The 14,344-nt window shown below is 39.3% G+C and overlaps 1 protein-coding gene across 1 annotated transcript in view; it reads right to left on the bottom strand.

The window, feature by feature from the left end:
- The window catches only part of UBTD2 (ubiquitin domain containing 2), a 119,680-nt gene that overhangs the window by 41,353 nt on the left and 63,983 nt on the right, over nt 1-14,344 (bottom strand). Inside the window, exon 2 of the mRNA XM_089659469.1 lies at nt 7,776-8,012. Coding sequence (XP_089515595.1) covers nt 7,776-8,012 — 237 coding nt within the window. The remainder of the gene's footprint in view (nt 1-7,775; nt 8,013-14,344) is intronic.

The following is a 14,344-nucleotide window of genomic DNA, read 5'->3' as shown; positions in this document are numbered from 1 at the left end:
CAGCATCGGGCCTGGCTTATTAGCACAGGAATAAAATTTGTGTTTGGTCCAACGCAGGGCCCGTTCCGCCTCTGAAGAGGCAAGTAGGTCCAACTCTGCCGCCAGAGCGTCCAGAGCGCGTTTATGGGCCGCGGATGGAGATGACTTCCAACGCGCATTCGCAGAGGCCAGGAGAGAATGAAGCTCCAAAAGTCGGCGCTCCCGCTTCCGGACCGCCGCCAGCTGTATAACATGACCCCGCACCGTGGCCTTATGCGCCTCCCATAGGGGCACTGCCGAGGAGACCGATCCCGCGTTTTCTGTGAAGTATGTTCGTAAAAAAAATTCTATTTGTTGGCAGGTAGCCTGAGTGGTCAATAAAGAATCATTGATGCGCCAATGAAAAGGGCGCCGTTCTGACCCAGAGAGGGCAAGGAGAAGTACCAAGGGATCGTGATCCGACCAAGGCGAGGAGGGAATAGTTATCCGCCTGACCAAGGGAAGCTGCTGAACCTGCATAAATATATGATCAATTCTACAAAAACTATCATGAGGACTGGAATAGAATGTAAAGTCGCGTTCCGTTGGGTGAAGCTCCCTCCAGACGTCCGCCAGCCCCGCTGTCCGCAGGAGAGAGCGCATACGTTCCTCGTTTTGGGACTTTTTAATTACCTGGCTCAAAAACATCCAGTATCATGTAGCGCTTTTTTTCCCCAGCCTTACTGCCCCTGGCCTTCTACTTTTTTATTTAAAAAAAAAAAGCATGGAGACATGGATGGATTTAGGAGTTTGAATATTAAAAATGCATCAAATAGCGTTTTCAATTTGTGGTTCTCAGATATAGTTTAACGCTTTACCAACAAAATCAAGAAACAAGGTTTTAAAACATAATGAGATTATGTACATTATCTTTTACAAGTACAGTATATTTGGAAAGCTTCCAGACTACTTCTCTTCTAAAGAGAACTTCAATAGTGTAATAAAATGTTATGATTATAAATTAAAATTTGTATAAAATATAGTTACAACAAAGGCAGTTTTATTTTTTTCTCCATTGTCCAAATGATCCTGAAATGATTGTAAAAGTACAATATGCAAAAATATGTCCACATACACATAACCAATGCTTTTGGAGTGATTAATGAATATGCTCTGTAAAGAATACGTATTTGAGGCAGAAAAAAAAAACCAAACAAAAAAAAAAAAAAAAACAGCATCTTACAAAAGGGTTTGGTCTTTCCAGAACAAGTTATCAGAAGCAGTAGTGTATGACCAGTGAGCATATACATTCTAAACATTTACTTTTTGCATGCACCATCATACAAATTGTAAAATCAGAAAATGGACCAACATAATAATAAATCCATTGTTAAGAAAGCAATTTATTGAGTGCCATTTGTCAGGAACTGAGCAAGTTATAACCTGCTCTAATAAAAGGCACTGCAGTGTAAAAAGCAGCCACTGCCAATTTTTTCGGGGAAATAAAATTTGTTGGAGATCACATTTATCACACTTGTTACTTTCAGAAATGACAGGAACAATTTCCTCAAAAATTGTCAGCACCAGATTCAATCTGTGTCACGTTAAAAACTATTTGCCGATATAATTTGTGATATTACGATGGAGTGCTCTGGTTCATTCCTCGCTCGATTTACAATGCTTGTCCTGTCATAAACTATATATATCCTGTTTACAATTTAATTTCTGTTCAATCCAATAAAGCCATTTTAAAGCCAAAAGTGACTCATTCGCATGCAAAAACCACTCTACAAATCTCCAGGACTAGATGGAACATTTGGAAACAAAGCTTAGGGTCAAGTATGCTGGGTCATGGCTTGATGTAAGCAACCAATTACTGTCTGTTAAGCTACAGTAAAGACAAACGGTTTTATATAAAAAAATAAAAAGATTAAGACGAGCACTTCAACATTTTGCTTAAATCCGACCAATACGTGAAGATTTTTTTATTGATATTTCAATCTACAATTTAACACTTTGTAAACCCAGTCATTACTGAATTAGTAGACCATCCAAACAATAGCATCAGTCAACTGTGTACTTCAAACTGGTGGGACGGTAGGCTTTAATCAAGGATGGGTCTGAGAGACAACAAAGGGTCTGCAGTGGGCAAGTTCAGGACTTCCTTAGGAAATTCCTTAGGAAACGTCTGCATCACAAGCTATTATTCTAACTGTATGCATCTCTAGGTTTCATTTTCAATTTTGATTGGAAAGCACCCTTAAAAGATCACAATCGTGTGTAGATACTTAATGTTAATGAATGGATTTAGTATATAAATACCTTTTTATCGCATTTTCTCTTTTATTTTTCATAAGGCCTCATTCACATGGACATACTTATGCGTACATCAGTGTGAAGGGCAGGGTTTGCCCGTACAGGATGTACAGGTGCTTCATGCATCCACGTGCAGACAGTCCCATTCATGTCTATGGGACAGCCACTGATTTTGATCTGACAGATATGCACAGACCTGCCTCTAAACAGCTGCGAAATGGGGACCAGTTGCTGTGCCCGTGCAGCTCCTGCATACCAATAGGGACTGCCTGCACACGGATGCACGGAACACCTGTGCCCTTCGCAAGGATGTATGCAGAAGTACACCCATGTGAATGAGGCCTAATGTGCCCCATGAAGATGAAGCTCTGCAGCAAGTTTGGCAGGTAGTTGAGACATAAGTGCCTGTGTTAATGGGCTTTTATGCACTTCACGCAGGTTTTCCATCCCTATACAGGTCTATGTTGCACAGCTTGGAAACATGGAAATATGGGGACATGTACATAAAGCTATGTGGGAAAAAAGGAACAGATATACTGAATACAATAATTACATGCATTTACTGAATGCGGTTATCAGAATATAGTATAATACAGTAATTTTGTAATAGTGGTCCTTTAATCTTGGGCCTTATATGAAAAATAATGAAAGCAACAACTGAATGATACAATGCTTTCAGAAATAAACCAGAGCCTTAAAATATTTATATGCTGATCTTCAAATGCAACAGTCTAATTTTTCAGCTCTGTTTTGCATACTGTCATCTTCTCCATGGAGTTTGCATATTTCCATTGCTTCCTTGTAGCACTATTCCCTGGTGCATCTCATCAAGATATACATACCCAAGAAGGTTTAGAACATCTCAATGAAGTGCAAATTCTTCCCAACAAGACATACATGTCTAGCAGGGTTTATAACAAAATATGGAGTTATCCATGATGAAAATACACTTCTACGTAAGGCATTTATGTGGTACTTTACTAGGATGGTGTGTACACACCAAGGGTTAACCATTTCGCTGCCAGGCCCTGTGCTCCACTTTTAAACTCAGGTGGCCAGATCATTTTTGCATGGTGTTTTTAATTTCCCTTACAGCTTTCAGAATTTGTGAAAGAACCCCCAAAACGATACATTTTCTGAAAGCATAAGACCAGCATATAAAAAGGTGTTACTGATTTATTAGGCCCTGTGATATTTGCGCAAATGTTTATCAAAATAATAATTGTCACTAAAAATACACTAAAATCCTTATTAGAGGACACAAACTCAACATAACTTACAAAATTCCTGCTAAATTCCATGGGGTGTATTAACCACTTGCCCTCCTGAGGATTTACCCCCCTTAATGACCAGGCCTCTTTTTGCTACTCGGCGCTGCACTAATTTTACTGATAATTGCGCGGTCATGCAATGCTGTTTCCAAACGAAATTTACGTCCTTTTTTCACACAAATAAAGCTTTCTTTCGGTGGTATTTGATCACCTGTGCGCTTTTTATTTTTCACGCTATAAACAAAAAAAGACCAAAAATTTTGTAGAAAGACGATATTTTTTACTTTCAGCTATAAAAAATATATAGTAAACTCATAGTTATAAAATTTAGGCCAAAATGTATTCTGCTACGTTTTTGGTAAAAAAAAATCCCAATAAGTGTATATTGATTGCTTTGTGTGAAAGTTATAGTGTCTACAAACTATGGTATAGATACTGCAATTTACGCCATTTTTTTGCTATACAGCACTGCACTAGTTTAACGGACAATTGCGCGGTCATGCAATACGGTACATAAATGAAATTTATGTATTTTTTCCCACAAATTGAGCTTTCTTTCGGTGGTATTTGATAGACTGTGCGTTATTTTTTGCGCTATAAAAAAAAAAAAAAAAAAGGCTGACAATTTGAGGAAAAAAAAAAAAAAAAAAAAACACAATATTTTGGACTTTTTGCTATAAAACATGTCCAGTAAAAAAAAAATTTAAAAATCAAATTTAGTCATAAACTTCTGTCAAAATGCATGTCTTTGCTAAAAAAAAAAAAAAAAAAAAAAACCCAATACGTGTAAATTAATTGGTTTACGTGAAAGTTATAGCATTTACAAATGGCAGGAAAGATACTGGGATTTAAATTTTTTTTTTTTAGACTAATAATGGCGGCAATCAGTGACTTATGGCGGGACTGCGGCGGACATTCTGACACTGGGGGGGAACTGACTTGGGGTCACTGACATCCCCAGTGACACCAATACAGTGATCAGTGCAAAAAAACAAAAAAAAAAACACTGACACTGTACTAATGGCACTGGGGAGGAAGGGGTTAACTTTATTATTCAGTGAAAGGGTTAACTGTGTGAGAGGAGTGTTTTACTAGGGGGCGGGGGTGTGTACTGCACAGAGACACACTGATCTGGACAGAAACTCTTCTGTCCCGATCAGCATGTCAGGAAACTGACAGAGCAGAGCTACTGCAGCCCTGCTCTCTGTCAGTGATTGCTGCTAATCGCCGGGACACAGCTGGTAACGATCGGCTGTGACCCAGCGACTGACATCCGCGGCCGTGATCGGCGGGACAGGTAGGGCGGCTGCGCGCGCCCCCTGTTTTAAACGTGGTTTTGCCCAGCCGTGCTGCCCTGCCACCGTATTTCTACAGTGGCTGGGCGGCACGTGGTTAAAGTGTATGCTCATGGAGGGCTGTTTACCTGCACAGTGATGCTCAGGTGTTTCGTGCTTCCTCATGCAGACTGTCCTATTCATGTCAATTGGGATGCAGTGGCTGCTCCCAACCAGACATCCTTGTGGGAGTGGGTGCATGGCCCTGACAGTTGAGATCAGGGACATGCACCCAGACCCACATGAATGTCAAATTGGGAGCAGCAGCAGTGCCCGTGCAGTTGGTACATCCCAATTGACATGAATGAAACTGCATGCTTGGGCATGCAAGGGACACCTAGGCATCCCCATAAACATGGCCTCACACAGGACATATGCTGTAGTATGCCCTGTGTGAACAAGGCCTATGTAAAAAATAAATATAAAAAAAAAAATTGTATTTTTAAATATTTTGCCAATTTTTATTGCTGAAGGGTTTAGTGAAGTAGTGGGGGGTGCCACATTTTAGTTGAACAGCTCTGATCAGCGGATTGTCATCCAGCGATCAGAGGTATTGTTTTGTTCAGAAGTTTGTTTTGATATAAGCTCATGGTCACTGAAGTGGCCAAGAGCTTATAGCAGGAGGAGAAATGCAGGTCAGTACAGACCTGGCCAGATGAAAGCAGTGCTGTAGGTACATACGCACTACTATAAACTGCCCACATATAAAAGCATTTGCATGTTATATGCACTTAAATCTCACAACAGAGGCCAAAAAAGGTCAATTCCTCTTTGTTGATTTGAGCTGGGAATTTGGCTATTTAAAAAGGAGAAGTAGGGCCAGGAGCGCTCCTGTGTCCTGAATTCAACTGACAACAGCCCGCTATTGGCCGATGTCACCGAACTGGCCCAGGCTCTGCAGAGATACCAAATTTAAAGTCGGGGTCCACCCAGATTCCTGACAGCTGAGAGCATAACCCAGCCACTCCCACCCACTGCAATGCCTGGTGCTCCAGTGAGTGCTGGAGGGACAAGGAACTGAGCCCCTGACTGTCATCAGCTCTCTGCTCACTGACGTCTTTGGTATTTGATCACTCAGTTCTTAGGCAACTTTCATGTGCGGCATATGCGCTTTTGCCACATTTGCGGCGCGTTTTTTTTTTTTTTTTTTTTTTAAGGACAGGAGTCAAAAAACGCACAAAAAAAAAAAAGAAACACGGGTGCATTTTTGATGCGTTTTTTGCGGTGTTTTCCATTGATTTCAATGGGGAGGTGTTTTTTTACTGCACCAAACAGAACTTTAAAATACGCACCAGACCCACAATGGACCCGTGTAAAGAGTTCCATAGGAATACATGGTCAAATGTTTTTCTCTGGCTTTTTTTTTTTTTAAACACAGGAGCAGAAGAAAAATAGATCAGTGTGAAAGCAGCCTTAGAGGCGGCAGGGGACAGATGCAGCATCAGACCAATGCTACATCTACCTAGGTGAGTAGGTATGTTTTTTTGAGATCCCAACTTCTCTTTTAAACATCACTGGCAAACCCCAGTACCACAAGTCCAATGTTTACCACTGAAGGTTATATGGCTCACATTTACCAATAAGTGGACTGGCATATATAACATACTAACAGCCAGGTATACCAAGGAAAGGGGGGAGGAGACATCACCGTGTGTCACATATATGATGAGAGGAAGCTATATGGCATTGGAGTAAAATCTCCAACAATGCACATTTGAAATGTAATGCAATGACAACCACAAAATTTTCTGGAGTTTTACTCCATGATGAAACCATGTGGAACAGACAAAAACAAGACACATAGTCAAGCAGAATTAGGTTTGTGAAATGTCAGTTTTGCGTTTATCTTTTTGCTGGTTGCTGCATTTTGTACAGAAAGCTACTACTGGTTAATATTAGAAGAGTTTCACCACAACATGCACCATTATGGTAATTATCTTACGATATATGGAACAAACATACCAGCTTTGTTTATGGTAATAATGGACATCATATAGAGCTGAGAGCTGTTTTAAATCTTTCTTCTTGTTTTAGAAGGTTGTTAGACTTTTGTTTTTTATAAATAAAAAAAATTAATAATTATGTCGTGAGGGAATTGGAAAATTTGTGTCTTACCCACCAGTAAGATTTCCTATTTGAGGGCTATTCTTTGTAGAGTTAGTAACATCTTAAAGGAGTACAGATGCTTCCCAAAAAGACACACAGTACATACTGTATCTAGTGGAGAATAGAACACCTTACTGAAATGTAGATATTTCCCAACAACACACACATAAGCAAAATATGTATATTTAAAGTGTAGGTGCTCCCTTTTGGTCTGTTAAATATATTACTGAAAGGATTTTGCTACATCTGCAGATAAAAACCAGTTTGTCAGTAATTCAAAGCTGCCCTGTGCCTTCTGCACACTTCCTGTGTTGCATTAAAGAGTCTATTTGGACCTTCTAGTTCTTATCTGGGGACTACAAGTCTATTAGTGCTTATGCTTTGGAGATAATGAGTGTGCTTAAGTAGTTTAATAAAATACCCTGGGGAGGGCTGATACCACTCAGTCTACAAAAATGTTGTTGTGAGCCCATAATTGGGAATAGGAGCGGAGTACATTTCAAACAGATCAACAGGTATTTTTTTGTATGTACAGAGTCTTTAAAAGGGGTGAAGCAAATCACGTAAATGAAGAGGCAGGCCACGGTGAGGGGGGATGACCTGACATGCAACTTACTGGAGTTTAAAAAAAAGAGGAGCGAGTTCAAAGTTCAGCTAGGGAGGAGCTCAGAGCATGTCTGAGTTCATCTCTACCCCTGAACAATGTCATGCACCAGCTTGAGACTTCATAAAGAAAAACGCAACTCTTTTTAGCATTACTGACTTTTTACCTCACACAACACAAACCTACCATGCGGTAATGTTATACTTGCACCATCAATGATTGCTTGGGCCAGTTCATGATCATTGCTCTCAAAAGCATGTGCTGCAGCCTTCAAAGCATCCCAAATCTCTTTACGCCCTTCAAATGCCGGTGCAGTATCCCAGAATTCATCCCGTTTACTGCGTAACTGTCCATCAGTCATAGGGTAGTCACTCTTCCATTTAGGCTTGTCTTTCTTCAAGGGTTGATTACGTCCTAAGGCCACTAAAACAGAAAAAAAAAAAAAAAGTTGCTAGAGTGCAAAATATTTACATATATCAAGCAAACATTAAAGCATGAAAAAAAAGTTGTCATTCAAAATACATAAAAGTACATAAATACATACGTTTCTAAAACAGAAATACTTTAATTTTGCCCATATATTGCAAAACAACCGACATTATTATCACAGATTTTCTTTAAAGTCAATGTTGGCTAACAAAAAAATGCAGCCATGAGATTTTTACCTGTACAGGTTTTCCTGTAAAATCCTTTTCTTGGAGTACATCACAGGATACCAGGTATCGTTGTCTGTTACAACAGGGTTATGCGGTCACCTTCAGGTGATTGGACACTGGCAAATGACAGGAAAGCCCCTCCTAGGCATAATCCAACCCATCTAGGAAAGGCTTCATTTTTTGCAGCAATCCATGAACCATAAAAGAAAGGAGGGTAGCATCTCTGTGTCCTGTGATATACTCCAAGAAAATGATTTTACAAGTAAACCAAAAATCCCATATTCTTTATCGTAAATCCCAAGACACAGGGGGGTTTATTTACTAAAGCTGGAGAGTCCAAAATCAGACTCCCTTCTGCATAGAAACCAATCAGCTTCTAACCTCAGCTTGTTCAATGAAGCTTTGGCAATGAAACCTGGAAGCTGATTGGTTTCTATGCAGAAGTGAGTCTGATTTTGCACTCTCCAGCTTTAGTAAATAAACCCCAGGGTGTCTTTAAATCCAAAGCACTGATAATGAGGAGGAGGGCAAGAGGCCCTAAACTAAACCAAAACAGGTTAGAACCTCACACAAGAGCCTGCAAAACTCACTGACCAAAGGAAGGATCATCTGTGGCTCAAACATACACCTGGGCCTTCAGGGATAAGAATACGCAGCTGGGGATCACTGCCCTGAACCTGTATAGCACCGTACCAGTGCGCAAGCCAATAGATTATTGCACAGGGTTCCATCATGACCAGCAACATTACAGGCCATCTATGTTCAGTGTGGGATCTGGGTACTGTTCCTCTCTGTGTAGAGAAGCTGTAGGCAATGGATCTGGATAGAGCCAGTCTCCTGTTCCCAAAATTAACATTTGAGAAGCTAGCCATTTTCCTGCAGAGACTGCACAGTAATGACCATCACTTAATAAACAGTAAAACAAACACTGAAGCCTTGTCTACATGGAAGGGGTTAGAAATTGATTTTTTTTGTCAGTGTCCAATCACCTGAAGGTGGCATCATAATTCTATTGTAATGGATATGAACATACCTTGTCTCCTGGGATGTACAATAAAGAAGTTTTTTACAGCTGAACACAATTAGAAGTACATTAACCTCTTTAAGACAGATATATGCACACATATGAGGAGGCAGGGTAGGTGGTCTTCTTCCCCCATTCATCACATATGTGCATTAGTCACATTTTTAGAGGTGCTGATGAAGCGCATCCCAGAGTAAGACAGAGCTGTCTCAACTCCCCATAAAGTCAACACTTTGCAGCCAATCACAGTGCAGCATGACTGGGATCCCCCCTTCAAGCCTTGGGTGTCATGGCCCGTTTAAACCCTGCCTCCGGGCCAATTAGTTAAGGCGCAGCTTCAAAAAGGTTAGGGAGAGAAAATATGATACAACCCATTCACAGAATTACCACCTATGTATGTACCCATGGAGCTTAATTATACAAATAGCAACCTGTTTCTGAAATTGAGCTCTGGCTCACTCCCCTCAGCACTTCACTGTTGGCCAGTTTGGCTTCCAATCAGAGATGAATCAATAGCAAAATGCAAGAGGTAGGTGACAACTCAAGATCTGGAAATCAAGACAAAGTGTGCATAATTGAGTATACAGAGTTTGTGAACTTCTGCATGTGCCAGTTTTACTTTACTCTGTAAGAAACCATTAATATGAAACTATATTCAAGTAAAGCATTCTAATTTATCACCAGCCTCCCACATGTAATTACTGGACTACAACTATTATTGCCAGTGACCTAAGTTTAACAGATGGGCCTGAGCTCTTCACCACAGTAGAGGTTTAAAATTTTTACACAGCAGAGCACATTTTCAAAAAGCATCCTGGGCACTCTACTAGGTATATCTTCATTCAACGGACTGTAGGGGATGAGAGAATAGAATGTTTAAACTCAGATGCACAAAAAAATAAAATATATATATATATATATATATATATATATATATATATATATATATATATATATATATATATAAATAGTTTTTTTTTTCCCCCTTCAATGTTGTGCTTTAGTCAACTTGGTGAAATGACAGCAGGACTGCCTTCTGCTTTATGTTGGAAACGCTAGGGTCAAAAGTGACTACAATAAAAAACGTGACACACATCTAGATCTGCTGAAAGCAGCATCTCTTGTAATTGCAAGCTATAATAAAGACTGAAGGATGACAAGATAAAGATTCTTCAGAGAAAAACACCTCTCACAATTTGAACCTCTTGCAAGGTCTTCATACAGGCAATAATGAAAGAAGTCATGCTGAGTGCCTACCACATCGAGACTACATAATTTTATATAATTTTCTTCATACTAGGTTTAGTTTGTTTTAATTATTGAGGAAAGTCACAGAATCTAAATTTCCCTCAATAATGTTACATTTATGGGGGCAAATTACTGTATGTTATATATAGAGTTTTCAGAATTTAGACAGACAGACATGGTTTTTATATGATCCAACTTAGTTCAGTGAATGTAGTATACAGTATGTTTGAGTGTTGTATTAAAATGCAATACTAAAAATATACTCATTTAAATAACTTTAGAATTCAACTGGCCTTACAGAAAAGCATGTTTAAGGCTGTTTTCCCTATGCCTAGATTCCTGACATCTGTAGTTATTTACACTCCCTATGTCTCCGGTCAGGTCACGTTGTATGTTAGGCTCCATGCACACTAGCGTTTTTGTAAGCTCCTAGAAGCTAAATAGTGTTAAACTATGTGTCCATGCACACTACTTCAGGCTATTAGCGTTTGAGGTTCAGTGTCTAGGAGTAGAAAAAAAAAAATAGCTTTTCTTCTAATGGTGAAAACACTCCAAAAACAAAAACACTACTAAAAAACGCACCTAACAGTGTTTATTAGCATTTTTACAGTACATATAGAACAAAGCTAGAAAAAAAAGCAAACACTCCTAAAACACTACTAAAATTATTACCAGCATTTTTTATCCAGCGTTCTTTGAGCTTTAAAAAAAAAACAAACAAAAAAAAAACGCTAGTGTGCATGGAGCCTGACTGTTCTCGTGTTCTGCAGACCATTTGTGCATTAGAGCTGCATTGCCTCAGTGTATTGAGGTGCAATTCAAAATGAATAGCACCAGAACACAAGTAACTTGTGTGTTCCTGCAACACACTACAGCAGAAAAAATGTGAACCCAGCCTTTGTGTTTGGTCACTTTAAATTTTCCACAATTTTCAATGCCATCAAACTATGGACATTCAAGCATTTACATATTCTTAACATAGTTAATATGGTAAATCCCATACTTAAAAGGTCTTGCAGGATCCCATCAGTCTAAACAACTTAAGCTAGGTGCACATCTGAGCAGGTGCGAGAAGGCATGTAATCACACGCCGTCCCACACAGAAAAACACACTGCTGCTTAGGATATGCATGAGGGTACCGTTATTCATAATGGCAGCCCCACATACTGGAAACAGCACTGTACTCCCTGCAGGCACATTTTATGAAAAGGTGCAGGGACCTTTTCTCTGCGTTTTCAGGAGGTACACCAGCCCATTTGAATGAAACACCCACATGGAAGAAAAATATATTTTAAAAATATTCTTCCCAAATATAGACATATTTGAAACACTACAGTTTTGGCTGTAATAAATATATATACACACACACACACACACACATATATATACATACACACACACACAGTTGTGTTCACTTTTTTTCAACACACTGCTATTATTTTGAACACAAGTGTGTGTGTGTGTGTGTACACACACATTGTTTGTGTATATATATATATATATATATATATATATATATATATATATATACATATACACACACACACACACACACACATATACACACACACACACACACACACACACACACACAGTTGAGTTCAAAATAGAACTCCAACAGGCCCAACAGTCATGACATGCTGCTGATTCTGTGTAATTGAATCACTAATTGAAAGGGGCATGTTCAAAATAATAGCAGTGTGGAGTTCTATTAGTGAGGTCATTCATTCTTTGAAAAACAGGTGGCAATTATTGCCCTTATTTAAGGAAGGAAGGCAGCAAATGTTGTACATGCTGGTTACAGTGCATTTCTCTCTGAAATTCTGAGGAAAATGGGTCGTTCCAGACATTGTTCAGAAGAACAGCGTACCTTGATTAAAAAGTTGATTGGAGAGGGGAAAACATATAAAGAAGTGCAGAAAATGATAGGCTGCTGCGCTAAAATGATCACAAATGCTTTAAAATGGCAACCAAAACCTGAAAGACGTGAAAGAAAGCGAAAAACTACCATTCGAATGGATAGAAGAATAGCCAAAATGGCAAGGACTCAGCCAACAATCAGCTCCAGGACGATCAAAGAAGGTCTAAAGTTACCTGTGAGTACTGTTACAATTAGAAGACACCTATGTGAAGCCAAGCTATCTGCAAGAAGCCCCCGCAAAGTCCCACTGTTGAAAAAAAGACGTGCTGGAGAGGTTACAATTTGCCAAAGATCACATTGACTGGCCTAAAGAGAAATGGTACAACATTTTGTGGACTGATGAAAGTAAGAATTTTTTTTTTTTTTTTTGGGTCTAGTGGCTGGAGACAGTTTGTCAGACGACCCCCCCCCCCCCCCCCCCTCAAACACTGAATTCAAGCCACAGTACTCTGTGAAGACAGTGAAGCATGGTTGCGCAAGCATCATGATATGGGGATGTTTCTCATACTACGGTGTTGGGCCTATTTATCGCATACCAGGGATCATGGATCAGTTTGAATACATTAGAATACTTGAAGAGGTCATGCTGCCTTATGCTGAAGAGGAAATTCCCTTGAAATGGGTGTTCCAACAAGACAACGACCCCAAAACACACCAGTAAACGTGCAACATCTTGGTTCCAGACCAACAAGATTGACGTTATGGAGTGGCCATCCCAATCCCCGGATCTTAATCCAATAGAAAACTTGTGGGGTGACATCAAAAATGCAGTTTGAGGCAAAACCAAGAAATGGAGAAGAACTGGAATGTAGTCAAATCATCCTGGGCTGGAATACCTGTTCACAGATGCCAGAAGTTGGTTGACTCCATGCAACACAGATGTACAGCAGTTCGCAGAAACAGTGCTTATACAACTAAAATAATAATTGATTCCAAAGGAAAGCAAAATCTTCAAACATTTTTCAGTTTGTATTCTTCTCTACAACCTCAAACATTCACTATATAAAACACTGCTATTTTTTTAAACAGTCTAATATTCACTTTTCTTAAAATTTGTGTTGTTCCTCTAAAAAAATATTTTTCTTCATGTTTTGATTTGGAATAGAATGTGTAGTGTTCCCAATGCATTTGTGTGTGTGGAAATAAAAGCTATTTGCTATTATTTTGAATAAAACTCAAAATCCTTCTAATAGCTTTTATTTCCATACACACAAATGCATTGGGAACACTACACATTCTATTCCAAATCAAAACATGAAGAAAAATATATCAATTTTTTTTAGAGGAACAACACAAATCTTAAGAAAAGTGAATATTAGACGGTTTAAAAAAATAGCAGTGTTTATATAGTGAATGTTTGAGTTTGTAGAGAAGAATACAAACTGAAAAATGTTTGAAGTTTTTGCTTTCCTTTGGAATCAATTATTATTTTAGTTGTATAAGCACTGTTTCTGCGAACTGCTGTACATCTGTGTTTCATGGAGTCAACCAACTTCTGACACCTGTGAACAAGTATTCCAGCCCAGGATGATTGGACTACATTCCAGTTCTTCTCCATTTCTTGGTTTTGCCTCAGAAACTGCATTTTTGATGTCACCCCACAAGTTTTCTATTGGATTAAGATCCAGGGATTGGGCTGGCCACTCCATAACGTCAATCTTGTTGGTCTGGAACCAAGATGTTGCACGTTTACTGGTGTGTCTGGGGTCGTTGTCTTGTTGGAACACCCATTTCAAGGGCATTTCCTCTTCAGCATAAGGCAGCGTGACCTCTTCAAGTATTCTGATGTATTCAAACTGATCCATGATCCCTGGTATGCGATAAATAGGCCCAACACCGTAGTATGAGAAACATCCCCATATCATGATGCTTGCGCAACCATGCTTCACTGTCTTCACAGTGTAC

The sequence above is a fragment of the Staurois parvus genome, unplaced genomic scaffold (genome assembly GCF_062004578.1).
Source record: "Staurois parvus isolate SC_StPar_1 unplaced genomic scaffold, SC_StPar_1.0 ptg001158l, whole genome shotgun sequence".
NCBI classification, from domain to species: domain Eukaryota; kingdom Metazoa; phylum Chordata; class Amphibia; order Anura; family Ranidae; genus Staurois; species Staurois parvus.
The sequence above is the reverse complement of the archived record's forward strand: the minus strand, read 5'-3'. Positions and strand labels throughout refer to the sequence as shown.